Raw genomic sequence first — 27831 nt, 5'->3', positions numbered from 1 at the left:
ATATTCCCCTATATAACAATGTTTGGTATTTAGTGAATATTCCCCTGTATAACAATGTTTGGTATTTAGTGAATATTCCCCTGTACTTAATCCACCAATCAGAGTGTTATGAGTCAAATTACACAGCGTAGGAAAATTCCACAGAACTTTCCCACGCTGTGTAAAATGACACAGAGCACTCTGATTGGTGGATTTCAAACCAACCAATCAGAGTGCTGTGACAGGTAAATGTAGAGACTTACCTGTCAGTCTCTTCATTTACCTGTCAGAGCATTCTGATTGGATGGCTTAAACGCACCAATCAGAGTGCTCTGAGTCTAATCGCAGGGCGGGGCAAGGCTTTATCAGTCTGCGCGGAGCCCTCACCGAGTGAAGATGGATTTTTTTTTTTTTATTGCGTCGGTTGTTATGGATATTTATTTGGCCTTTTTTGGGGCTGAAAAAAGAAGATTTTAGAAGAAATAAAACATCGAATGGTAAGTTATTTTTTTTTTTTACAGGTTCTTAGTTAAATGTCCCCCCCTCATTATTTTTAGGGTGAGGGGGATAGGTAGGGAGATCATTTTTTGGGGGGAGGAGAGGGTGATTAGGGGTTTGGGGACCCCTAGTCACCTCGGGGGGGACATTTTTTTTAGGGCCCCCACCCGCCGCTCAGGGGTGGGGGCCGGGGGGAGGACAATAGGTCTCCCCCTATTGGTATTTAGGGCCCCCACCCGCCGCTCAGGGGTGGGGGTTGGGGGGGAGGACAATAGGTTCCCCCCCATTGTTATTTAGGGCCCCCACCCGCCACTCCGGGGGTGGGGACCGGGGTGGAGGACAATAGGTCCCCCCCCTATTGGTATTTAGGGCCCCAACCCGCCGCTCAGGGGTGGGGGCCGGGGGAAGGACAATAGGTCCCACCCTCCGGGGGGAGGACGATAGGTCCCCCCCATTGGTATTTAGGGCCCCCACCCGCCGCTCAGGGGTGGGGGCAGGGGGGAGGACAATAGGTCTCCCCCAATTTGTATTTAGGGCCCCGACCCACCGCTCAGGGATGGGGTCAGGGGGGAGGACATTAGGTCCCTCCCAATTTGTGTTTAGGGCCCCCACCCACCGCTGAGGGGTGGGGGCCAGGACAATAGGTCCTCCCCCCTTTTTTTACTTTAGGGCCCCCACCCGCTCAGGGAGGGGGGACCTTTTTTTTTTTAAAAATAGTAATAGGGGGCGGACCGAACATTGTGTCCGTGGCGAACGCGAACCTGCGATGTTCGCCAGGAACTATTCGCCAGCGAACCGTTCGGGACATCACTAACTATAGCTGCTAAGAAGAATAGAACCTTAAATGTGCACTGTGGCAGTACCTGCCTTGTACAACTGTTCCCTAAAGACTATCTCACTCTCCCTGGCTTTCCCTACCTTCCCTTCTGGACTTATACTGAGAACGAAATATATATATATATATATATATATATCAAAGCGCACACCAGAAAGTGGAAAAGGTCGAATAATATTGTGGCGGGAACACTGCCTGTCCGTGCACCAGGTAAAGGGACCCTGATACGACGACCTTTGCAAGTCTAACACAATTAAATCAGAAATATTGCGTAGAGCTACCTGCAATTCTGTGACCTGCTCCTTCCATTCACCACCTTGGAGAGAGGGACACAGATCTTTGATGAGCATTTTTATTTCCTACTGTTTGTAAGTTTTTCAATTAAAAGCGTATTTTTTTACATCATTAAGATTTTACACTATGTCCAGTTCTTCTTTTCTCTGCATGCACCCTTGAGGAATTTCATTGCAAGATCCAAAGATAATCTGATGGGCTTGAATTACTCCTTTATTCTGTGAGTGCAATATTTTTAGCAGGGACATCTCTACTTAATGGTGTTACCCTATGAGTGTTCTCTGCTTTTGTTTTTTCTAGGTGTATCTTGTTTTGTATACTGGTTTGTGAGGATTTGAGGAATCCTTTTGTTACAGCCTAGATTTAAAGGGAAGTAATTAATCTTTTTTTCCTACAATATACTGCTGCACCTGGGTGGTCTTTTTGTCTATTTACACATTACATCCTTGGGAGAGAAATAACGGGATGGACAACACTTTGGGCCTTGGGAAAGTAAATCATATTTACATATCAATTGAGCTGATGAAGTGGCTATTTACAACATGGGAACAAATTCCTTTAAAAATAGAAGATACATCACATTAGTCTAGGTTGGTAAGACGGTAAGACACACACTGCACACAACATCTCACAGCACACACACAATACAGCAGATATTATTAGATAGATGGAATGTGTGAGTGTTATGAATGTATTGTAACTCTGTAATACTATAACTCTAACATTCTTCTTCTGTAATATTTAACTGGGCAGATGCTAAGTAAAGTTTTCTCTCTGGTAAGAACTATGGTGTTAGCTGTTTATTTGTAATATCGGGTAGAATACATTAGTAGTGCTAGTCATATATTTATCTGGACAAGGGGATAAAGATATATGTTAGATCTTGGAAGAGGTGACAGGGATATAACATTCACTATTAATACACAACGCAGAGTGGATTTCTCTCAAAAGTATACTAATTGTAAAGTATTGGTGGTGAGAGAAGAATTATACAACAGTGAATACCACTAATGAGTTTCTATAATCATTTTTTTCAATTTATCTTGATACTAAATGTATAAGCTGTCACTATACAACAAAGATCTGGGAATCTATATACATAGACTTACTAACAACCTCTACCCTTATTTAAAGGGACACTATAGACACCAGAACAACTACAGCTTAAAGGGACACTATAGTCACCCAGACCACTTCAGGTCAATACAGTGGTCTGGGTGCCAGGTCCCCCAGGTTTTAACCCATTCGATGTAAACATAGCAGTTTCACAGAAGCATTGCAGGGTTAATCCAGCCTCTAGTGGGTGACGCTGGATGTGAAAATCGCATTTAGCGTGCAGAACGTCCATAGCAAAGCATTGAGTACTCGTGTCATTTTCTCAGATTCGTTTGCGCCAAATCCTGAGAACAAGGCTATAAACTAACTGATGCTAAGGCGGGAATCCCTTAGAAAAGAAAATAATGCCGCTAAGAAGTGATACGAACAAGGGAATACTCACTAATATGCAAGGCTTACCCACCTGCGAGCACGATTAACTCCCGAACGCACGATTTTAAACAAAACCAATAAGTACACGAAATGATAGAAAAATAGAATAGGAGAAACTCCCGAATAAAGTAGAGAAAAAGTTTATCCCTGAATGCCTCTAAGTTTTGTTTAGGGAATATGAGGCTTCTGAAATTTCTATGGAGCCGTATTCCTCAGAACTCATTATTAGGACAGAGAGAAGATTCAAAACTCTAATTTTGAATCTGACCCAGTTAGTCCTGGGTCCTTCAGGAACAGAGAGGCTGAACTGGGCCTTTAAAAAAAAAAAAAAAAAAAAAGAAAAAAAGAAAAGGAAGGTTGTAAATGAAACCTGTCTGTCCGGTTAAGGACAGGAAAAAAGACTGACGTATGGGAGGAGAGACCTTTATGCCTCCAGTCTCTTTTTTTTATTGGTTGATCCTGTCCTGATCTGGTTAGGGGCAGAGGTACCCATAAGTGATGCTGCCATGATTAGCCAGGAAAAGGCAATTTATTTAACCCACAGCCAAGTCAATAATTGTCTTTTTTGTACTCTGGAGTGCCTGGACCTTTTTTACATAATTTTATCAAGCAATTGGTCTCTTGGTACTGGGACCGGCCTGGTTGCACCCAGATTTTTATCACTGAGGGGATTGAGTGCAGTTCCACATCCCTGTCTTTTATGGTTATGTCCAAACAGAGCTTAACATTAAGACGAGACTCCAACTTGCTCTTTGCACTCTGTTGCTTATAACTAAAGTCATGTGCAAGGTATAAGCCCCTTCTCCATTTGTTTAAGAGCTGAAGCCTCTTCGTCTGCTATTCAACTACTTGTATGGTGTACGCACACTATACAATTCTCCCACCATGGACAGTGTTCCTTAGACATTTAGTGAGGGAGTCTGTTCTGTGGTAGTGTTCAGCACTGCTGATAAAAATAACTATGGAGCTATTCTGCAAATTACCAGCTAAACTGCTCCCAGTTACTTAACTTTATATCCCACAAATCCCTCGTAGTTAGGGGAAAGGGCAAGATTGGCCGAGATATCGTGATTACTGTGTTTCAATACAATAAAAAGTGTTGCATTGTGTATGGATTATTGTTCCGTCCTGGTTTGGCAATAACCAATTCCAACTCTTAAGGAAAAGTAAAATATAGTTTACAATAATTTGATTGCTATTGGTTATGGGAAAATGCTTGGGTGGTCCTATTTAAATAGGACTTTTCTATATGCCCTTTTGTTTTGAGAAAATATATGTATATGCAAGGTTTAGACGGCGGACCTAATGCTCAGCAAGCAAATATATATATATAGATTTTTTTTTACTTGTCCATTGTTGCATGTAGAATTTACTATGACATTTTTTAAACAGCTATATTATCTGCTGCAACAAGGTGTCATTTTATTGTGAAGGATCACATTTGCACTTGTCCAATAATTTGAAGAAAAAGAGTCTCCCTAAGCTTCATATAACCTCACAGGGAATTATAGTAAAATGCCCAAGTGGATGTGCCTTTTAATTATCCTTTATAGTAAATGAAGTGGAACACTTTGAACATCCTATTTGTGGACAGATCTGATCCAATTCTGTAACTCCAAGGTCTATGGTGATTTCACTGCAGAAGTTCCAAATCCCATACATTTACAGCAAACACAAAATGTTTGTTTTTCAAATATTTTTATTTTACTGTTGCATGTATTTTTCAAGCATAATCTGTATTATGCATTTAAAATTTGATTCACTTCCTGTGTCAACTGTTACTTTAAAGGGAGACTCCAAGCTCTATAACCATTTCATCTCATTGAATTTGTTATAGTGCGTGGAGCCCTCTGCTGCTGCCCCTCCATTCAGTGTTAAGTCATTTTGAATTAGGGTCCTTGGCCACCCACAGGCCAACCACAATGAAGATATGGCTAAGGCACAGATTACATACTTCCTGTTTTAAGCCTATACCATATATGAGCAGCTATGATGGGCTTAAAACAGTAAGCAGTTACTAGACAATCCCTGCCACTTATTGCTACTAAGACAAATGTATCCTCATTAGCCCGAGCAGAAGAGAGTAATGGGCTACTGAGCATTAAACCATTAAGAACAAAACACTAATCAGAAGAAGTGCACCACAGAACTCCAGACACAATAACCTCTTCAGTAAGATAAAGCAGTTATTAGCCAGTTACTAGTGTCCCTTTAACTTTACAAATCAGTTCAGCAAGTAATTTTATTGCCACATGTATAATGACACCATCTGTCTTTAATGTTCAGGTCAGGACTCAACATTTTCACTTTCCACTAGTCATTAGTAACAAGGCAAAATTCAGACCCCACTGTAAGCATGTAGGATCAATGGCACACTCACTAGAGAAGACACTGGCCTCTAGTGAGTGGGCCATGGATCCTACAGGCTTACAGTGGTGAGTAACTTTTGGGATTGTTTAGTAGTAGGATTTGAAATTTTGAGCCTTGATTGACGGCTGCTGCTTGTTTTTCATATGCATACAACAAAGAGAATGTCACCTGCCAATATGAACAAACAAGTCGGTGCCAAAAGCTCAGACAGGCCAATTTGTTATTAGTACATGAAAGACCAGGCAATCAGTGCTTACAAGAAGAGGAGTTTATTTTTACACCTTTAAGGCGACATTTCGGCTCAGCACAATCTTTTCTGAAGCCACATTTTATGTTTAACATGGCATTTTTTTTCAGGTGTGCAGTTGTCACAAGACAAGATCTGTTCAAAATGTGTCTAAGTCTTTGCATAAGGAGTTCCATAACTTGTAGGTGAAATGCATTATCATGAAAGAAAAGAATGCATTAAGGAAATAATAAATGGTTTGAAAAATTCTAACCCAACATGCAAACCGTTTTAGATTGACCAACATAAACTCCCATTTAGATCTATAAACCAACTGTGTAAATAGAACAGCTAGCCCTGAAATCCACAATGCAGAATATTAAGGTATAGAAATGTTGTTGAAACTGGAGGTAAGGAAAAATGCTCTACTAAAACAACACTGTATGAGTCCCCATATAACTTGTTGAATATGCCTTTGGCAACTTACATGCCGATCGGTCGGCAAAAGTGGCCCTAAGACAAGTAGTTCAAATGTTGGGGACAGATAAATGTGTTTCCAGCGTTCTTAAACAACATTAAGTGCATTGGTTAATTTTGCTGTATTTTCTACTGTCTTCAAATGATCATGTAAATGTGGACTTGTTTTAGCGTGTATCATAGTACAATGAGGTTTTAACACTGACATTACCGGTAATGAAAAATAAAAATCACTACATGATTATGTATGTTGCTGTGGACTAGTTTATTACAAACCTTTGATATTTTCTTTGGGTAAATTTGGGATTTACTGACATCAGGATGAACCAAGCACACAAATCACTTGGCTTTTAACCCCTTAAGGACACATGACATGTGTGACATGTCATGATTCCCTTTTATTCCAGAGGTTTGGTCCTTAAGGGGTTTAAAAAAAAAAATTGCATTGGCCCCTTCATCTGTATGTGTGCTGTGCCTTACACACATAACCATCGATTTATGACACTGGTCAGGAGCAGTAGTTAGTGTTGAGAATTTTAAGCTATTGTGATAAAGTGCTGTACTTGTGAAACTGCCTGTTTTAAAGGCATCTGTGAGGTACATACCACATTATATGTGGTGGTGGTGGGGCATAGTGAGTAAATGTTGGGGGAGAAGTGGTAAATAAAACATGTCCCATTAAAAGTTTAAAATGCTTACGTAATAACCCAATCAAAATTAAATAAATATTTTTTTCCCATCACTGAAAGGAGCCCTTCCTGTAGATATTTTTCTGCTTGGTTCTCTTCCAATATGGATTTGAAACATCAAATAATTTAAACAGCTACTTAAGAGACTGGACATTTTACTGTACAGACCATAAATTGGGGACAATTGATGGATACATTTGTATGCCTATGTACAAGGCACTGTTTGGGCTCCTGCCGTACAAACGGACCTTTACGGACTATGATGTAGTGTCGAGCAAGTTTTTCTCAGAAAGAAAATAAAAATAAAATAAGTGTTTATTGAACTAAACCATTGTCATCTTCCTCGTGCTGAAAAAGTTCATTCAAATGTAAGTTTTTTTTCTAAACTGTGTAACAGTCTCCAAGTAACAACGATTTGGGAATGTTCCCCCCCCCCCCCCCCCCCCTCCCGATTTCTTAGAATTGTTGTTTAATGTCTTTTTTCTTTGGTGGATTGTCTTTATCACCCACCAAACTTAAATGGACATGCTAGTTAAGTTCTCATGGCTGAGAAGTCCCTTTCGGGAGCTGCTTACAATATGGCTGGGTCCACAGTATTCTTGAAGGTTATGTCGCAAAGTTACCAGTGCAGAACCCAAACATGCTCTGTTTGGAGCCTGAGCTCCTCCAGGAAGTTGTAGGAGTAGAGTGACCACGCCAGCCATGCCATCGTCCGTGGGTTCAAGAGTTATGGGCCCCACTCGAAAACTGGAATATGTGTAGCCTAATAACTGTGATAAAAAAGGGTCTGAGTGGCGCAAAGAAGGAGGCTGTGGAGCCGAAGGGTCATATGACTTTACTCGAGGTTTTGAGCGATGATGGTGGTGATGGTGATGATGATGGTGTGGTAGTGGTGGTAAAACTGGTCCACTTGGGTGGCACCCTCCCAAAAGCTCCACATCTGGCTGAAAATACACTGTCAACTTGGCAAATGGCCGACTGGCCATCTTACTCATTTCTTGCAGGTGTCGCCTCTGTTCTCTACGGACATCCAACCATTGCTTAACCTTCCAAAGAAGGACACAGGCTGATAGAAATAGGAAGAAGCAGCTGAAGAAGACTGAAAAGAAAACGAAGAGGTCAATGTGTGCCTGGTCCTGACGAAAGAAAAGCAGTCCCTGAGACTCTCCTGATCCAGTGGATGAGTTTCCAAGAAGCAGAAGGAAAAATCGGCTGCTTTTGAGGCTGTGCAACTCATGGGGGTATGTAATAACTACACGATCCTTCACACCACGTACAATTAATACTGTCTGTTTATTCCTGACAGTGATGTATGTAATCAACCCGCGAGGGCGCTCCTCACGAATCCAATTAACCTTGCCCAACGGATACCACAAGCTCCCATTGGTATAACTAGCAGTTAGTGGTTCGGGTACTCCTTGCTCATCACGTTCAATCTGCTTGTATACACGAACAGAGTGCACACCCGTTAAGGAGTCCACATCAACAGCAAAACTGTCTGAGGAAGTGGACACATAAACATCCACACTGCCAAAGGTAACATCCACAGTGACTCGAATGTCCACATTAGTAAATTTTGGCTGAACCCCAAAGAAGACAGTACGTCCAAAAGGCAGATTTTGGATGTTGGGTTCATGAAAGCAGTTGCTTTGTGAAGTTGGATCAAAACAGTACTCCTGCTCCACAGTCATCAGTCTGTAACACTGTCGACCATTCACTGGGTTACCATTGAAAGAATCTTTGCACTTGGAACACTGTGGAAAAGAAGGTAAATATGAGAAAGCAATAATGCAAACATAACAGCTAGAAGACAGATTGTTTTTCCATGGACTAGGTAAAATATTATGAAAGCACTTGAAATAGTGCAGCTATACATGATATGTGAGATATTACTAAACATAAAACTGAAGGTGGGTGTGAAGAAAAAGACAGACGTCATGTTTTATTTATAATATGAAAAAAAAAAAAAAAAAAAAAAAAAAAAAAGAGAAAAATCAATTATAATCCAACCTGAAAAAAAAATAAAAGATAAATAACAAGGTGCACTATAAAACTTCTTGAGTAATAAAAGAAACATCTTATTCCCTAGAGACAAACGTAAAGATACTACTGATAGAACTTGTATATTCCTATGTAATACAATATGGGCTTTTTGTCGCTATTTTCTTTTATTTCAACATTTTATTGACTGTATACATTTGCATAATGCATACATAAGAGTATAGATATTTATACAATAGCTCTGTACATCCTAACGATTATGTGGTTTATAAAATAAGAATAAATAAAAGAGAGGAGAAAAAGAAAAATAGAGGAAATAAACAATAAGAGTAGTGGATTACATATTCGGAGTGAAGAAAAGACAAAGCATGTTGCCTATTAGACTTGTCTCACCCTATATACAAGAAACATAGTCATTTTAATCATCTTGGGTATCTAAGTAAAACCAAGAACAAAAATTAGAGCAAAGAAAGAAAAATAAATAAATCTCATGATGGAATTATAATGTCACTATTTAAAAAGTTGCATTGTGTACCTTGTTATTAAATTTTTTGGGACAGAAATATTCTGAGCACAGTTTTACTTGGTTGTTAAGTTTTACTTAATTAACTTGTTCAAAATATTTTTCATTTATTAAATTCACTTGGTTTAAAATCCAACCAATGACATCTAACGCGTGGCCACTTGGAGTGTCTTTTTAAAGAGTTGAATACAGAATAACTATATTAACAAGGGAAGGCCAGGTGCATATTGTGAATACAGGTATACCCCTTCCCATCCCCTTCCCCCTCCCGCTTCAGCTTGAATGGACTTGTTTCATAATAACATTAATGCTCAGTTGAATAATATAAAGGATTTTATTTTCTTTGGGTGTCAGGTTAAAAGACTGATCAGTATGTTCCTCCCTACACAGCAGTAGCAGAACCTGTTACACATAACTAAACAATCTCGCAGTGGTATCGATCCGTACCTGACAATACATGAAGCATAAAAAAAAGGCAGTTAAAACCCAAAACACTAAATTTTGTCTCCTAGTGCTTTATCCAAAAAACAACAGAAATCAATATTTGCGAAATATGTGTATCACACTTTAATACAGATGTATAAAAAGCAATGTTTCAGACCAGCAATTAAAAGGGCTGTTTATGTCTTTAAGTGTTGGTTTTCAAATAAACTCACTTATTCTATGAGGAACTCTCCAAACAGCATAACCACTACAGCACACTTAATTGGTTATGGTTACGGTTCTCTCACAATTCATACCTTCATGTATTGGGACGTATGTGTGTACATATTCTTGTTTTGAACAATTGTCCTCACTTTTGATTATTATGTTTAGATTACATTTTGGTGAAACGTGGATCAAGAGCAGGCTTCCCCAAACTCCGGCCCTCCAGATGTTGCTGTACTACAACTCCCATGATTCTCAGCCTACCTATTTCATTCATAGAATCATGGGAGTTGCAGTTCAGCAACATCTGGAGGGCCGAAGTTTGGGGAAGCCTGGTCTAGAGATTGGCAAGTCTCTAGTTCACACTACCTGATGTTTGTAGCATTCTCTTTTGTCAATCTGGGCATTGTTCTGGCAGTTTGAACTTTCTGTGTTGTTGCTGCACGGGCAGTTAGTCCCATCAAGCTCATTGCATGTATCTGCATGTCCGTTACACTGGCATCTGACAAGAAACAAGAGCATTACACAGGGGAAAGAATAAAATAACAGCTCCGAGTAAGGAAAGCAAAGCAAAGGGGAGTGTCTGTGATAAATGCATTAAGTAACAGAGGAGAGTAATTGTTAACAGCTGGGAAATGCAAAAACAAATGAATGGAAAACATGTGCTCGCAAATGTATACATGAAAGAATCTTTTGTTTACCTTTTATGTCAATGATTAAAATAGTGAATTCCTGTTTAAATAAATATTTATTTTTCAAGTTACCCTGTCACAGCTCTCACATTTTATCTTCATCTGATTCCAAGCATTATGCTTATTTTTCTATGTTTTTTTTTTTTTTTTGGTCTCTTCAGATATTTTTCTAGTTGCAGCCATTTTGTACAGTGTGCCAGTGACACTTCTTTGCACTCCTTTTACCTTTGTGGGCGTGCATGTCAATTCACATTCATTCCTAATTTAGCCGTCACACTCAGGATGTAAAATGGTCATGTGGGCCCTAATTAGACAGCCCATGACCATGTTAGGCAACTTCCGGTAATCCATGATGTGCTATGATATTGCAGACTAACAGACAGAACCAATGTTAGACTTATATGGTAATGTCCAGCACGCTGATAAGTTCTGGATGTCACATTTAGGTTTTAATGAATAAAGTTCATTGCTCATTGCATTCTCCAAGTTCTTAGATAATTTTCATCACACTCAGCCAAACATGTATCATACACCACCATCATCATTTTCATTTATTCCCATCTCCCTTAGCCATCCATCAAAAATCCTCTTTATATTCCTATTAGAGATAGTATTATATTTTCTCTACAAACACCCTTTACCCAGTGTTCTCCCCACTCAGCCTTCATTAGCACATTTCACCCTTTTTCTAAAACCCATCACTTTCATCTTTTTGCCCAATTCCCAATCACCCATACTGCTACCCACTTGCGTGGTTTTAATTCTTTACGCTGTCTCCCATCACATTTACAAGCTCCTCATTGTTCAACCCTTTCTACCCACCACCAATTCCTTTTGACATCCCCAGCTAGATTTTATACTGAACCTTTTTTTCCACCACTGTATAATCAACCTCACCACACCTTAAACATTCCTTTCCTTGTGCACTAAAGAATGCCATCATCCTTCTCTGTGTGTGTTGAAAGCATCATGTGTGTGCAAGTTTCCCTGCTGTCCTCTTTGTATTTTTGGGGGAGTCCTATGAGCAGAGCAGGATGTCAGGAGATGGGGAATCCACAGAACAATGGTGTCCCTGGCACTTATAAGGAAGCACTCTGGTATGACAGAATAACCCTGTACACTAAGAATGCTCTGCACTTTGCAATGTGCACCCTATAAATCCTAGTCTGGGATAAGTAACCCTCTATACTATACCCTACATAGTTTATATACCCTGCAAAGTGCTTTGTGTCACTCTATAGACAGTCTACTCTGGAATAAGTGCCAGCGCAACCCTGCATACTGTGTAAACTCTGTAAACTGTGCCATGTGTCACCCTATAGCTTATGGCTGGCTTAGGATGAGTAATGCTCTATATGGTGTAAATACCCTGTACTGTGCCTTGGATCACCATATATACAGCCTGTCCCTGAGGTGTCAGAGTAGCCCTGTACTATGCCATCTGTTGTACTATATACACTGTATTGTGTCTTGTGTCATTCTGGCGTAAGTGTCAGAGTATGTACCATATATACTCTGTACTGTGCCCAATATGGCAATGTTATTCTCTGAGGAAAAGGGCTGTGAGGATTAATAGAGCAGTCCGTTACTCTTGCCTGACCAAGTCCACAGGAAAACTACTGTTCCAGCCAGAAGCATACTTCTTGGCGGCAGTTGGCAGCATATAGCACCACCCTCACGCCAGAAAAGGAGACTGCTGACCAGCACATTACTAGAGAGGTTGCTGCTGCAGTTGCAGGGAGCTGATATGATCTATCTGAACTGATTACCAAGCTCCCTTGCACACCCTGTACTGATGCTGGAGGCGGCATGTGACGTTCACCCCAGTTCCAACATCTGTACAGACCAGAAGTGAGCTGGGCAGTCACTGAAGAGATATTCCAGCAGGTTCCTACTGGTCCTACGGGACAAGGTTCCACTCCAGCTCCAACAAGGTAAGAAAAAGAAGGCAGAAGGCAGAGTGTTACTCATATAAAAAAAAAAGGAAAATTAAAAAGATTGTTTGTCTTTGTAGGAATCGGTTTGTGTCTGTGGGTGTATACAAATATAAATGTACATATGTTTGAATTTGAGCGTGTGTGTGTAATTTAACAAAAAGTGGTTGGGAGTGCAGAATGAGACTAATATAATTCTTCAATTGGCGGGGTGCTGCTTTGGTATATACATATAACACACACACGACGACTGCCCTTTCTTTTCTGTAAATAGAGGATCAGTTTGCCATTATTGATTCCCTGACTCATTCTTTGTTTGCAAGTCATGAGCGTGCACATAGTTTCTCATGCATAACTAATACTAGTTCACATGAAACTATTTTAGTGGGTGGATGAGAGGCAGGCAAGAGGAGGGGGAGAGATGGGGCGCTAAAGAAACCCCTCTAGCTCAAAGGCATGTCAGAAAAAAGGGAACTGACAAGATTTATAGTAAGGTTATAAACATTTACAGTATTAAAAAAATCGTATAAATCTTTATTCCTTCTGGAGTGCAGTGATAAATGAATATTAAATCATGTGTTTTCTTTTAGGGTAAATGTGCAAGAAAGGGTTTATGTATATGAAGTGAAGAAGGACACTCACTTTGTGCAGCGTTTATCCAGAAGGAAGTACCCAGGTAAGCACTCTTCACATTTATCGCCACGGCTGTTATTCTGGCAGTGCACACACAATGCTGTATCCTCCGAGGGGCCCTGATTCACCCATCCTGGGATCTACAAACAAAAGGGACGATTTAAAGACAGGCGGGTCTACAAACCAAATCATGGCCTGAACAATAATGTTTAACAAATACATTGAATAAATCATATTAACAAGAAAGGAAGAAAGGAAGAAAAAAATAGGTGTGTGTTCATATATGTATATTAGGGTTCACCAGCCTTCAGTGAGTGAAAAATGTGCCTTGGTGAGTAGAAATTCACCCCTGGTGAGTATACTAGAACATGCAACAGTCAGTAACTTTTAAGACATGGCTAGTTGCATAAGACTTCAAATTTTAAGCCCAATGTGGACATACATACATATAAACAGTGCACACTCGATATGTGACTAATTTGTATTTAAAGTGCGGTGACAAAACCTCAGAGGACATAACTTAGAGCACGTAGCACAGGAAGGGAAAATACCGCATTGTTCCAAATAAAGCTTGTATTTACAGATGACAATGATATTTTGACAAACAAGCTGTAATAAAAAGAAAGGTTGCCACAATGTCTCCGATGATGAGTGACTAAAGGAATTGCTTGAAAACAAGAATCGTTTGCAGGCTATGTGTTAGAGTCTCCCGATACCTTAAATTGCAAATAGCTTGGTTAAAACACCCTAAACCCAAGATACTGCTACATCTGCCATTCATCATATTCCCGGATACACCTTCATAAAATATTGATGGATTTCTCCACATATGTTATTCTATTGAGACCTGTCAATTTTTATGTATGTTGAATGACGAGGACTTCAGGAGAACAGATTGCAGGAAGTCACTTATCCTGACATGAAATATAATTAAGAATAGCTCATTTAGATACATTGAAATATGCATGTAAACATTCTATATTATATATATATATATATATATATATATATATATATATATATATATATATATTGCTATGCTTGGGGCTGCCACCTTCTGTTTAGATTTGAATTGTAGGTGTATTTTAATAGTTAAACCAACAACCAGCATACAGCTTTGGCACATCACTCCAAATCCTTTTGGCAGATCTCATAATTGTCTTTCTTTAAAATGTAGGGCTCATTGAAAGAGAAGCATGCATCACAGGCATTTCTCTGTTTATGTCATTTATGATATAGGTCTGTGTAAATATGTCAAACTGTTAAGTGGATTTTAACACATTTGTATCACAAAATGCGAATTACATTATGTTATCTTAAGTGACTTGTTGATCTATCAATCAAATACCTTTAGTATGTATTTCCTGAAAATATATCACAATTACTTGGATAGCTACTCAACTTTACAATACAAAATGACAATCTGTCAGAAGCATTTTACAAGCATGTCAAAAGCAAATACATTATATTGTATATCTAAATACATACGTATGCATGCATATATACATAATATATGTAGATACACATACATGCATATATATATGTGTGCCAGTTTCCCCAAAATAAATCTTCTTTTAGTAAACACTGCCCCCTAGTGGTGGTCTGTTATGAAACCAATTGTAATTCTCAGATCTAGTGAATGGATCGTTACATGTTTATAATTACGTGTTCAAATTAGATCTGTGTCTACAAACGCATGAACGCATGCAACGCATAGATGAGAAAAATATATAAAAACAACCCAAGAACTACATTGATGACATTGGAAAGATAAGAGAAGAGTAAGTAAGGGGGGTGTATAAAATACTAAAGGGGGATAGGGAGAGAGACAAAAAAAGGGGCGGGGTCTTCACACTTTCCTTTAAGATTGTAATGGTTGGGGAGTGGGGCAGAGATACTCTTTTCTTTCCCAAATTTCATCTTTGTCTTCTACGCTCTTCTTTTCCTTTTTACTATTCATCCTGTATAATGGCATATTGTACTTTTTTTGCACAATGTTTACTTCATTGTGCTGATAATGTAATTATATTATTTAGTTTATATTTTTAATTGATCATTTATGGCACTGGAGTACGAAAAGAAGAGTATGAGTATGGAAAAATGGGAGGGAGGGGCAGAGAGAATGGAGGTGTGGAAGATGAATGCATGCATATACTTAAAACTCCCAATATACTACTAATAAATTGTATGAACACACATTGCATTTAAACATGCTGCCAAAGCTACAAAATACACTGTCAAATTCATACACGCTGTCACTCTACACAAGCACATCCAATATTCACACACAGCAACCCTATACACATTGACCCCAATATTCACACACTGATGGTCTATACACATTCAAACACATTTGCAGGACTATTTGCAACTTTCTCCAACTGGCATGTCTAAGCATCAGAATTTTACAATTTTATATTCTTACACAATTTTGTACAAAAGAGAATTATAATATTCCAATTGGGTCAAACGAGCTACAATTTAGCAATAACTAATTGCTAGGCCCATGTCTTGAGTAAATAACAGTTCATATATATTCGCTACGTACCAGCTTTGGATCAATGGGATATTTCTCCGGCTCGCTCAATGCCTTCTGGTGTTCTTCCCGAGTCATGCAAACCTCGCTATTTCCACGGCAGAAATCCAAGCAGGGGCGACATGTTCCCCCATTGACAGCAGAGCCCACAAAGAGAGGCTTGCACTTCTCACAATGGTCTCCCTGAAAAAGACAATGTGGCCAGGTGGTTTACTGGAAGATATCCAAAATACAATTAGCCCCATTACCCACAATCAAAGTGATGGAATCTGTACTCCAACAACATGTTAGTCAATGGACATATATATCTATTTGTGCGCTGTGTGTCACTATGAGCACCATTATTAAAGGGAAACTGTTACTTCCCAGAACTATAAACTTTATGTTGTAATATCCCTAAATGTAACCATTATGCATTTGTGAGGTATGGAAAAAAAAAAATTATATATTCGGCTCTTTATCCTGCAAGTGGGCAACTCCAGCTTAGCTACCTGTAAATCAATGTAATAAGCTCTATATTTTGTACCTGGCAGTCAGCATTGAGAAAGCATACAGAGAAGAGAAGAAATTAAGCAGTTTTTCTATTTTTTTTTCATTTACAATATTTGCCCTGGCTGTGAGTCGCCTGAGCTGGATTTTAAAATAATTTCCTAAAACTTTAATGTAAATTTAAAATAAAACCAATGTTAACAACAAGGAATGTAAGTGATGTTTAAAGTTTAATTTAATGGTATTGTGGTGGAATCTCGGTAAAAATAAATTTAGTAGGCCGAGATTACCACGTGGCATGTGTACGTGCATATGCTGACGTATCGATCAGTTGGTTGCACGAGGCAAGATACGATCAGTAGTGTACGGAGCATGTGCAAGAATACAGGATGTAGTATTCCCCTCCTCCATTGTGCTGGACAGGCCATGCGGTCAAGCAGGAAGTTAATTCTTATATTGTATTGATTGGTCAAGAGAATGTGCGGGTGGAGCTTAATATGGGAGGAGTTATGTGCCTATATAAGGAGCCTGCACTATTGTCCGGGGCTCAGAACTTGCTGTATTTTGGTGACGCTAGTCCCTCTGAGTCCCGATCGGTGATCCAATAAAGAATCTCTTCCTTCCTGAAGAAACCTGTGTCCATCTCTCTGTGCTTGGCTTCCGTCAGTTTCTCCGGTATCATTTGGTGCATTGGCCGGGAAGCTCATCGTTCAACGGTAGCTGAGAGGCAGAGGCGTGAGACGGTCTATCTTTGCCCACGTTCTCTACGGCTGCACCCCATAACTTCTGCGTGGACCTCCCTTCGTCTCGGCGCCACTGGGCCGTTGTCCAGGAGATCATCGGCCTCTACGTGAGAAGTGCTGGGGTGTCCCCGTCGATGAGTGTGAACTCAGGTTCAGGAACGAGGAGGTAAGACAACTGCTGTTTTAGACGGCAGGACCCACTAGGGGTATACCGATTGTGCGGTAGGCCCAAAGGGGTTTTGAATCTGTGTATCTGCCCCCTCTGTCGGAGGGAAGGAGCGAAGGCGCACCGCTCGATCGAACGCTCTTTAGTCAGACCGTTTGATTCTGTTAGTCAGGCGGGGCTCTGGTGTAAATAGCCCTAGCCGGACACCGGTGTCTTGTCTAGACTAGCGTTCTAGGGTGTACATTTTGTTCGCTAGGTCGGAGGGACCGGGAGACTAAGCGGCGTCTGTGTAAATTCGGTTCGCTAGTTCTCATCCTATCTGGGCTAAGTGGGAAGGCGTGTAAATTTGGAACCCACTAGACTTTTGATAGTGCGACTAAGAGGCGTCTGTGTAAATTCGGTCCTCTAGCTCGCTATATATGTGGTGATTGGGCAGTGTGGCTAACCAAAACGTATGTAGATTGTTTTTAGGTAGTCCATTCAAGGTACTGGCCAAATAGTTTAGTTGGGAATTGTAAATGTGTTAAAGATTGTTAGTAAAGTGTATATCTTGTTAGATAGCGCGAGCTCAGCCGTCTAGCGAGAGTGTTAATAGTGTGTTGCTGTATTATAGTGCACGGTACCATAACCCTGTATATTTACTGACACTGTATATAAGTACTAATCATTGTCGTCCATTGCATGTTTTAACACCATAACCACTAATAATTGTATTGTGACCTTAACTTGTGCTTTGACCTATGCTAACCGTACTGTAACCGCTATTTGTAAAAGACGATGTTACTGGGGTGTGTTATAGACGGGTAATTCGTATATAGAGAATTATAGCGTGGGTGACTGTATAGTTACGCCAAAGGGCATAATATTGATTATATAGTGACTGGTGTAACAGCTGTGTGTGTACGGGAATTCCCTGAGTGTTTATTGTTATTGTATACGTTTCACTTGGTAACTGTACCACGTGGTGCTGTTGCCAGAGGAAACGGGTGTGACTGTTGAATAGTACGCGTGTATAGTATTCGTTGTCGACGACGTTCCATTGTTAAGTATGGGTGCGTCGCAGTCAACGATTCCGGATCCCTTAGGTTGTATGGTGAAGAATTTTAAAAAGGGATTCAAAACTTGTGATTTTGGGGTTAAGATGTCTCCTGTACGTTTGGTCACTTTGTGCACTAGGGAGTGGCCTACTTTGGTTGCGGCATGGCCGCCACGTGGCAGTTTGGATCCAACTCTGGTACGGCGCTTACACGTGGCTGTATCAGGTAGGCCTGAACTTTACGGCCAGTTTCCTTATATTGACTGTTGGAGACAGGCCGTAAATGACTCGCCAAAATGGCTCCAGACATGCCACGAGGAGCAGTGTCGCCTCATGGTAGCTAGGACTTGTTCGTCCACTAGGACTGGTGTTAGGCCCATTTTGGACACGCCCCCTGAGTCCGAGATCCCTTTGCCGCCCCCTTACTTTCCGTTAAGAGGAAGTGACGCAAACGCAGGAAGTCCTGCACCCCTCCCCTCATTACCCTCATCCACTTCCGCTTCCTCTTCCAGTACAGGATCCACCCCCCCTCGTACTAAATCTCCCCTTCCGGAACCAGAACCCACCCCCATTAGAAACGAATATCCTGATTTGGCGCCACTTCAGACTTCCGGTCAAGCTTCATCTAGCTCGACTCGAAGTGTTTTATTTACAACCTTTTCCCAAAACCAACCTCCCACATCCCCATACCCTATCTCTCCCCGACCGGAACCCATGACTGACGCCCCTCTACGTAGCCCCATCCAAACCCGACAGTTGACTGGTGCCCAACAATTAAAGCACTATCAGATGCCTCTTCGTCTGAATCCCGGGTCAGCTTATATCGATGCCGCAGGTCAAATGGCACACGCTGACCCAGTCTTCGTATATGTCCCATTTACCACAACCGATCTTTTAAACTGGAAGACCCATAATTCCTCGTATACTGAGAAACCACAAGCCATGACTGATCTGTTCACCTCAATAGTACAGACGCATAATCCGACATGGGCTGATTGCCAGCAGTTATTAATGACTTTATTTAACAATGAGGAAAGGACAAGAATAAATCAAGCAGCCATAAAAGCACTAGAGGATAGAGCCCGTGCTTTGAACCAAGCTAATCCAGCAGCATGGGCCGCAACACATTATCCCAACACTGATCCCGATTGGAACGTAAATGGTGCTGATATGGTTCAACTCAGAGCCTATAGAGACGCTATAATTGCTGGCATGAAAGCAGGAGGAAAGAAAGCCATTAACATGTCGAAGACAGTTGAGGTGATCCAGAAAAGCGATGAAGCGCCCAGTGTCTTTTATGACCGATTATTGGAGGCATACCGCTTGTATACCCCCTTTAATCCGGAAGACGCAGACAATTCCCGAATGGTGAACTCCGCCTTTGTCAGCCAAGCTTATGGAGATATTAAGCGCAAGCTACAAAAGTTAGAAGGGTTTGCAGGTATGTCCATCACCCAACTAATGGAGGTAGCAAATAAGGTTTATATGAACAGGGATACAGAAAGTAAGAAAGAGGAAGAGCGCAAGATGCGTAAAAAGGCTGATATGCTAGCGGTAGCGATCGCAGGCGTAGATAGACGGGGCCCGGATAGAGGCGATAGTAGATGGAATGAGGAACCTCTAAGTAGAAATCAGTGCGCTTACTGTAGGGAAGAAGGGCATTGGAGAAATGAGTGTCCGCGAAGAGAACAGTCTGAGAGAGACAGACCTAGGTCAGGTTACGGAAACTTTAGAGGCAGAGCGAGAGGTAGAGGAGGCCCCGGAGGGAGTAATGGGTATAGAGGGAGTAATGGGAACAGAGGAAGTGTTAGGGAAGATAGGTATATTCCAGCAGCGCAAAGGTCCCGCGATAGAGAAGGTAGGGACTTTGTAGGATTGGCTGACACGGTCATGGAGGACTATTGATACCGACCGGGCTCCATCCCCCTTGGTCGAGCGGAGCCTATGGTCGATGTATCAATAGGGGGAAAAAGGAGTGCGTTCATGATCGACACTGGTGCTGAACATTCAGTGGTGACTAATCTAGTTGCTCCTCCATCTGGAAGGACTATTACTGTGATAGGAGCAACTGGAAGAAGTGCTGAAAAACCGGTTCTTAAAAGTCGACTCTGTACATTGGGAGGCCACATAGTAAAACACCAATTCCTTTATATGCCTGAATGTCCAGTCCAATTGCTGGGACGTGATATGCTATCAAAATTACAAGCGCAGATTACGTTCCTACCAAATGGAACAACATCTCTAAAGTTTAATGGACCTTCAGGTATTATGACTTTATCCGTACCAAAGGAAGAAGAGTGGCGACTTTATACAGTGTTGACTAGCCAAAACCCTAGGAGTGATGAGACATTATTCAACATACCAGGAGTTTGGGCAGAGAACAACCCACCAGGACTGGCCCGCAATATTCCACCTATAAAAATTGAACTAAAACTTGGGGTTTATCCAGTAAGCCTACGACAATACCACATCCCGCAGAAGGCTAAGAAGAACATTCAATCTTATCTGGATAAGTTCATACGGTATGGTATCCTAAAATTCTGTACTTCCCCCTGGAACACCCCATTGCTGCCTGTTCAAAAGCCCGGTACAGATGAGTATCGACCTGTGCAGGACTTAAGAGCAGTCAATGATGCGGTTGTTAGTATACATCCAGTCGTACCCAATCCATATAACCTGCTTGCTTTAATTCCGGGCGGGGCTACTTACTTCACAGTCTTAGATCTCAAAGATGCCTTCTTTTGCCTCCGAATTGCCGCAGAAAGTCAATGTATTTTCGCTTTCCAATGGGAGAACGCTGTAACGGGCTCAAAACGCCAGATGACTTGGACAAGACTGCCCCCCAAGGGTTTAAAAATTCACCTACCCTATTTGGTTCAGCTCTAAGTCAAGATCTACTGGATTTCGAGTCTATCCCAGGAGAGTGTGTATTGTTACAGTATGTAGATGACTTGTTGATAGCAGCAGTTACAAAAGAAAAATGTCAGCAAGCAACGCACGATCTACTACACATTCTCTGGAAGGCAGGATACAAGGTGTCTAGAAAGAAGGCTCAGTTGTGTTTGTCAACTGTCAAGTATCTGGGATTCCATATCTCTGAAGGTCAAAGAATTATGGGGCCAGAGAGAAAAGAAGCTGTCTGCCAAATACCAATACCCAAGAATAGAAGACAAGTGCGAGAATTCTTGGGGGCAGCAGGCTTCTGTAGGATATGGATTCCCAGCTATGCGATACTGGCAAAACCTCTGTACGCAGCTATCAAAGGTACAGAGCACGACCCCTTCTTATGGACTCAAGAACAGCAAACGGCATTTGAAGATGTGAAGAAGGCTTTGATGAGTGCCCCAGCATTAGGTCTACCTGATCACACACGACCATTCTACCTGTACGTACATGAGCAAAGAAGAATGGCTGTGGGAGTATTGACACAGTACTTGGGATCATGGCAAAGACCTGTTGCCTACATGTCTAAGCAACTGGATGCAGTGGCCAGCGGACTTCCACCTTGTCTAAGAGCCGTAGCTGCAGCCGCCCTGCTAGTAGCTGAAGCCGATAAACTCACTCTGGGTCAAGAACTTTATGTACGAGTCCCACATGCAGTACAGACGTTGTTGGATTACAAAGGAAATCATTGGTTTAGTAATAGCCGTATGACCAAGTATCAAGCAATGTTGTGTGAAAACCCAAGAGTGCATTTAGAGACTGTAAACACCTTAAATCCAGCTACCCTTTTGCCGCAACCTACTGAAAGTCAACATGATTGTTTGGAAGTAATGGATGAAGTATTCTCAAGTAGACCAGATCTTCGTGATTTTCCCATCCAGAACCCCGATGTTCAATATTACACCGACGGCAGTAGTTATGTGAAAGAAGGGATCCGCTATGCAGGATATGCAGTAACAACAATAGACAAGGTGATAGAAGCTCGGCCACTGGCGAAAGGAACATCAGCACAAAAGGCAGAATTGATAGCACTGACACGAGCGTTACAATTGGCTGAAGGTTTAAGAGTAAATATCTATACGGACTCTAAGTATGCGTTTTTAACCACTCATGCCCACGGAGCTTTGTATAAAGAAAGAGGACTACTGAATTCAGAAGGCAAAGAAATCAAGTACGCAGCTGAAATCCTACAACTATTGGAAGCAGTGTGGGAGCCGAAAGAAGTCGGTATTATACATTGTCGAGCGCATCTGAGAGGAGATGGTGATGTAACCAAAGGAAATCGGATGGCAGATAGTGCAGCTAAGCGTGCTGCTGAATCAGGAAGACAGGAGTATGTGGGGCATATAGCTGCTCTAATACCAACCCCACTGTCTCAATGGACTCCAGTTTATACAACTCAAGAAGAGGAGTGGTTAAAGACTGAACCGGGAAAGTATTTGGAGAACAAGTGGTATCAGCTAGAAGATGGAAGAATAGTTATACCAGCATCACTAGCAGTAGAAATTGTCCAGAACTATCATAACGGGACACATTCTGGGAGAGACAGTACAGAAGAATCTCTCAGGAAACATTTCTACATACCAAGATTGTCCAACTTGACTCAGGCCATTGTACGTAGATGTGTAACGTGTGCTAAAAATAATGCAAGACAAGGACCAGTAAAGCCACCAGGAGTCCAGTTTATGGGGGGACTCCCCATGTCCGATCTACAAATAGACTTTACAGTGATGCCTAAATCGGGTGGACATCGTTACCTGCTGGTAATTGTGTGCACCTATTCAGGCTGGGTAGAAGCATGTCCTACTCGTACAGAGAAAGCAGGAGAAGTTGTGAGATTCCTGCTACGAGAAATAATACCCCGATATGGACTACCCTGTTCTATAGGATCGGACAATGGTCCAGCTTTTGTTCATCAGTGCCTACAACAACTGACTCATATGCTTGGTATAAAGTGGAGGCTTCATACCGCATATAGACCCCAGAGTTCTGGTAAGGTAGAGAGAATGAATAGAACTATTAAGAACCAGTTGGCTAAAATGTGTCAGGAAACCCAACTTAAGTGGAACGTTCTCTTACCCATAGCTCTATTGCGAATCCGCAGTACCCCTACCAGAAGGATGGGCCTCTCTCCTTTTGAAATTATGTATGGGCGACCACCTCCCGTACTTGGTAACTTAAGGGGGGATTTGAGTCAGTTGGGAGAAGGAATTACCCGGCAGCAGGTTGTAGAGTTGGGTAAGACTATGGAGGAGGTACAGAAATGGGTACAAGATAGATTACCTGTGAATATTTATCCCCCTGTTCATAGTTATCATCCAGGAGATCAAGTGTGGATTAAAGAGTGGAATAATGTACCGTTAGGGCCCAAGTGGAGAGGTCCTTATGTTGTTCTTTTGTCTACCCCTACAGCGATTAAAGTGGCCGAAGTGACTCCGTGGATACATCACTCCAGGGTTAAACCAGCAGCAGTTGATTCTTGGCAAGTTACAGCAGACCCAGAGAATCCCTGCAAGATCCGGTTGAAACGCACTACTCAGTCGGAGTAACGAGGAATTATTGTGGATTATAAATTTTATTGTTACAGGTGTGAGTGAAAAGGCCATAATAAAGCCTGTCCGCTTACCAGCACATAGTGTATAAGCCAGGAAAGTCCCGAAGGGACACCTGTGAAGACGAGCAGAACTCCATTCCCTGCAGCCCTCACATCCTGGAAGCTGAGGCGCCTTCGCACGGACGAAGACTGAGGATGACGGCGAAAGATGTGCTTTTGATTGTGTATATTTATGTGTGTTTTTATATTCAGGAAGGTAGAGGTACCGACACTCCTAGCTGTGAGGTATGCATTAAGACTACGAGAACAGGTAATCATATTTCCCAAACCCTAATTTGGCATTCACAATACGAATGTAAAGGAGAGGTATCAAGATGTAGATACCTAAATATAGACTATAGTGTGTGCCATTTAGGAGTAGGAGAACCTAAGTGCTTCAGTCCAGAGTATCAACCTCGTACAATTTGGTTGACTCTCAGGAATGGAGATCCTCAGGGGACCCTAATTAATAAGACGGTGTTAGAATCCGTATATTCTTCGGGTGTTCTGCTATTTGATGCATGTAAGGCGATATCAAGTGGTAGAAAGCCGTGGAATGTATGTGGGGATCTTAGATGGGAGAGGACGTATGGATCTAACGATAAATATATTTGTCCCAGTAGTAAAAATAAATATGTGAGTCCTAGATGCCCAAATAAAGACTATAACTTTTGCCCATATTGGTCTTGTGTGGGGTGGGCGACTTGGGGACAGACAGTAGATAAAGACATGATAGTGACTAAGTTGCCGACTAGCCCTTATTGTAAGTCTATGGAATGCAACCCAGTCCATATACTTATAAATAACCCCGACAAGTTCTTAGACAAATATGGAAATTTATTTGGGTTTCAGATATACGGGACGGGTTTAGATCCTGGGACATTATTGTTTATAGGGATAGAGACTGATACGGTATCCTCCCAGACTCATCAAGTATACCATTCCTTTTATGAAGAGATGAGTATAGATAATAAGATCCCCCATAATGCTAAGAACCTGTTCATTGACCTAGCTGAAAGTATTGCCGGTAGTCTTAATGTTACCAACTGCTATGTGTGTGGAGGTACTAACATGGGAGACCAATGGCCTTGGGAAGCAAAGGAGGTAATGTCCGGTTCTGAGGCAGTTGACCAACTAATATCTACACAAGCCGATTATCATTTGAGTGTTAGAGGTAAATCTGAGTGGAGATTAAAGACCTCCATCATAGGTTATGTTTGCATAGCAAGGAAAGGAATAATGTATAATACTTCTGTAGGAGAATTAACTTGTCTAGGGAAAAAAGCTTATGATGATGATACTAAAAATACAACTTGGTGGTCGGCTTCAAATGTCTCAGAACCATCTAACCCGTTTGCTAGATACGCCAATTTAAAGGATGTGTGGTTTGATCTATCTATCACATCTACCTGGAGAGCCCCAGCAAATTTGTACTGGATCTGTGGTAAGAAAGCCTATTCGGAGCTGCCACAGGACTGGGAAGGGGCATGTGTGTTGGGTATGCTCAAACCATCCTTCTTCTTGTTACCTATTGAAACAGGTGAGACTTTAGGTGTTAAAGTGTATGATGTGAATCATAGGAAGAAAAGGGGACCCCTAGAGATAGGCACCTGGGAAGATAATGAATGGCCTCCCCAGCGTATTATAGATTATTATGGGCCAGCCACGTGGGCAGAAGATGGTACCTTTGGTTATAGAACCCCTATTTATATGCTCAACCGCATTATAAGATTACAGGCGGTGGTTGAGATTATCACTAATGAAACATCCCAAGCGCTCAATCTCCTAGTGAAACATAATACCAGGATGAGGACAGCAGTATACCAGAATAGATTAGCCTTGGATTACCTTTTGGCAGTAGAGGGAGGTGTATGTGGGAAGTTTAACCTAAGCAATTGCTGTCTTCAAATAGATGACGAAGGGCAAGCAATAGCTGAGCTTACTAGCCATATGGTTAAACTAGCGCATGTGCCTACTCAGGTATGGAAAGGGTATAATCCAAGTAGTTGGTTTGGTAGCTGGTATGAGTGGTTTGGAGGGCTTAAGGCAGTGGTAGGTGGAGTCCTACTGATTTTCCTGTTGTGTCTACTCCTACCGTGTCTTATACCCTTAGTAGTTAGGTCTGTGCAAAGCCTGATAGCAAATATAGCAGAGAGGAAGGCTGCTGCACAGATAATGGCGATATATAAGTATAGGGCTCTAGATCAGGGAGAACCAATGCAGGAAGATGAATGTTGAAGATTCACATCATAAGATCAGTCTGGTCTGGTTCAAGGTAACTTGCGGTGTAAGCAAAACTAAGGTTATGTGATGCCTCAAGTAATTGTAAAATATCAAGAGGCATCAAAGGGGGGAATGTGGTGGAATCTCGGTAAAAATAAATTTAGTAGGCCGAGATTACCACGTGGCATGTGTACGTGCATATGCTGACGTATCGATCAGTTGGTTGCACGAGGCAAGATACGATCAGTAGTGTACGGAGCATGTGCAAGAATACAGGATGTAGTATTCCCCTCCTCCATTGTGCTGGACAGGCCATGCGGTCAAGCAGGAAGTTAATTCTTATATTGTATTGATTGGTCAAGAGAATGTGCGGGTGGAGCTTAATATGGGAGGAGTTATGTGCCTATATAAGGAGCCTGCACTATTGTCCGGGGCTCAGAACTTGCTGTATTTTGGTGACGCTAGTCCCTCTGAGTCCCGATCGGTGATCCAATAAAGAATCTCTTCCTTCCTGAAGAAACCTGTGTCCATCTCTCTGTGCTTGGCTTCCGTCAGTTTCTCCGGTATCAGTATAATTTCAAGAGAAGTGACAGTTGCCATTTAAGTTATTGTGTGACACACAATATCTAGGTAATAATCCATACCTCGTGGAATAATCCACGCCACACAGTTCCAAGTATCTCACTCTCACCAAATCATCTTCTATGTTCTCTTTACTCCTTCTACATATAATGCAGTCTCTGGAAGACCTTATTTTTACTATTCTCACCATGGTGTTGTTATGACACTCCAGGCACTTGTCCTCAGACCCAAGTCCAGCGCAGTTGCTGTGCTTATTGCACCGACAGGACACTGAGCAGTTTTCACCAACGTAGCCAAAATCACAGTGGCAGTGATTGGGTTCCACACAGGTTCCGTTTACACAGCCATGCTCACACACTGGATGGCACATGCCGGTCAGGCTGCAATGGAAGAGAGAGCGTAGTGAGAAAAAAAAGGGGAAGGCCACACAAGGAGACACCACATATTCCACACAATGGATGTAAAAATGGGAATTCTAGAATAAATCAAACACGAGCAAAGGACAGCACAAACCTATTACATCGATCACACCGCTTACTTGTGTAGAATGTATCCATTTTTGCATGTGCACTGGAATCCGAGGGGCAGGTCACTGCAGTTCTGGGTCTCGTTACAGTCATGGTGGTTGTTCAGACACTCATTCTCCGGAGGACAGGACATGAAGGCCCAGTGAGACTCTGGGGAGCTGCATTGCTCCCGCAACACAGCTATAACCAGTAAACATAATACGTGTCAATGGAAGTGGACACATCTTTACTCTTATTACAGTACTTAAATTTAAAGACCTCACTAACTCTAATACATTTTTGAAATGTATCGTGTTTAAAGCTCTTACAGATGATATTTTTTTTATGTAAGAAATCCTATCCAACTTATACAAAAGCATTGCCATAAACATGAATACAAATGTATATTATCTATTTTCAGATTCTGGAGTAATACATTTCAAAATATGCACAGTTCACAAATTATATATATGTTTAAACAATTCTCAATATACTTATTTATATAGGCTCATGTTTAAGCATTACTGTCCTCTGAAATAAACATGTACAAAATGCTAAACATTTTTTTCTTAAAAAACAGAATATACAATGTATTTAGGGAATGCTGCCGCCCAGGAGTGATGGGAGTGAGCGCAGGACTTATCTTTTTGTATTTGTATTCACTTTTTGTATCACACAGCTAGGTTACAATGCTGCCGCCCATCCCATGTGTTCCCTATTAAGGGTT

The 27831-nt window shown here is 41.4% G+C and overlaps 1 protein-coding gene across 1 annotated transcript in view; it reads right to left on the bottom strand.

Annotated features, from left to right (window-relative positions):
• Window positions 1–5717: 5717 nt before the first annotated feature.
• The window catches only part of MEGF8 (multiple EGF like domains 8), a 66247-nt gene continuing 44133 nt past the window's right edge, over window positions 5718–27831 (bottom strand). Inside the window, exons 38-43 of the mRNA XM_063437189.1 lie at window positions 27137–27305; window positions 26786–26978; window positions 15836–16006; window positions 13297–13427; window positions 10398–10530; window positions 5718–8610 (exon numbers count right to left, since the gene is read on the bottom strand). Of these exons, the coding sequence (XP_063293259.1) occupies window positions 7372–8610; window positions 10398–10530; window positions 13297–13427; window positions 15836–16006; window positions 26786–26978; window positions 27137–27305 (2036 nt within the window). The 3' untranslated portion in view covers window positions 5718–7371. The remainder of the gene's footprint in view (window positions 8611–10397; window positions 10531–13296; window positions 13428–15835; window positions 16007–26785; window positions 26979–27136; window positions 27306–27831) is intronic.

Source organism: Pelobates fuscus, chromosome 11 (assembly GCF_036172605.1).
Source record: "Pelobates fuscus isolate aPelFus1 chromosome 11, aPelFus1.pri, whole genome shotgun sequence".
Taxonomy (NCBI): Eukaryota; Metazoa; Chordata; class Amphibia; order Anura; family Pelobatidae; genus Pelobates; species Pelobates fuscus.
This window is presented reverse-complemented; position numbering and strand designations above follow the sequence as displayed.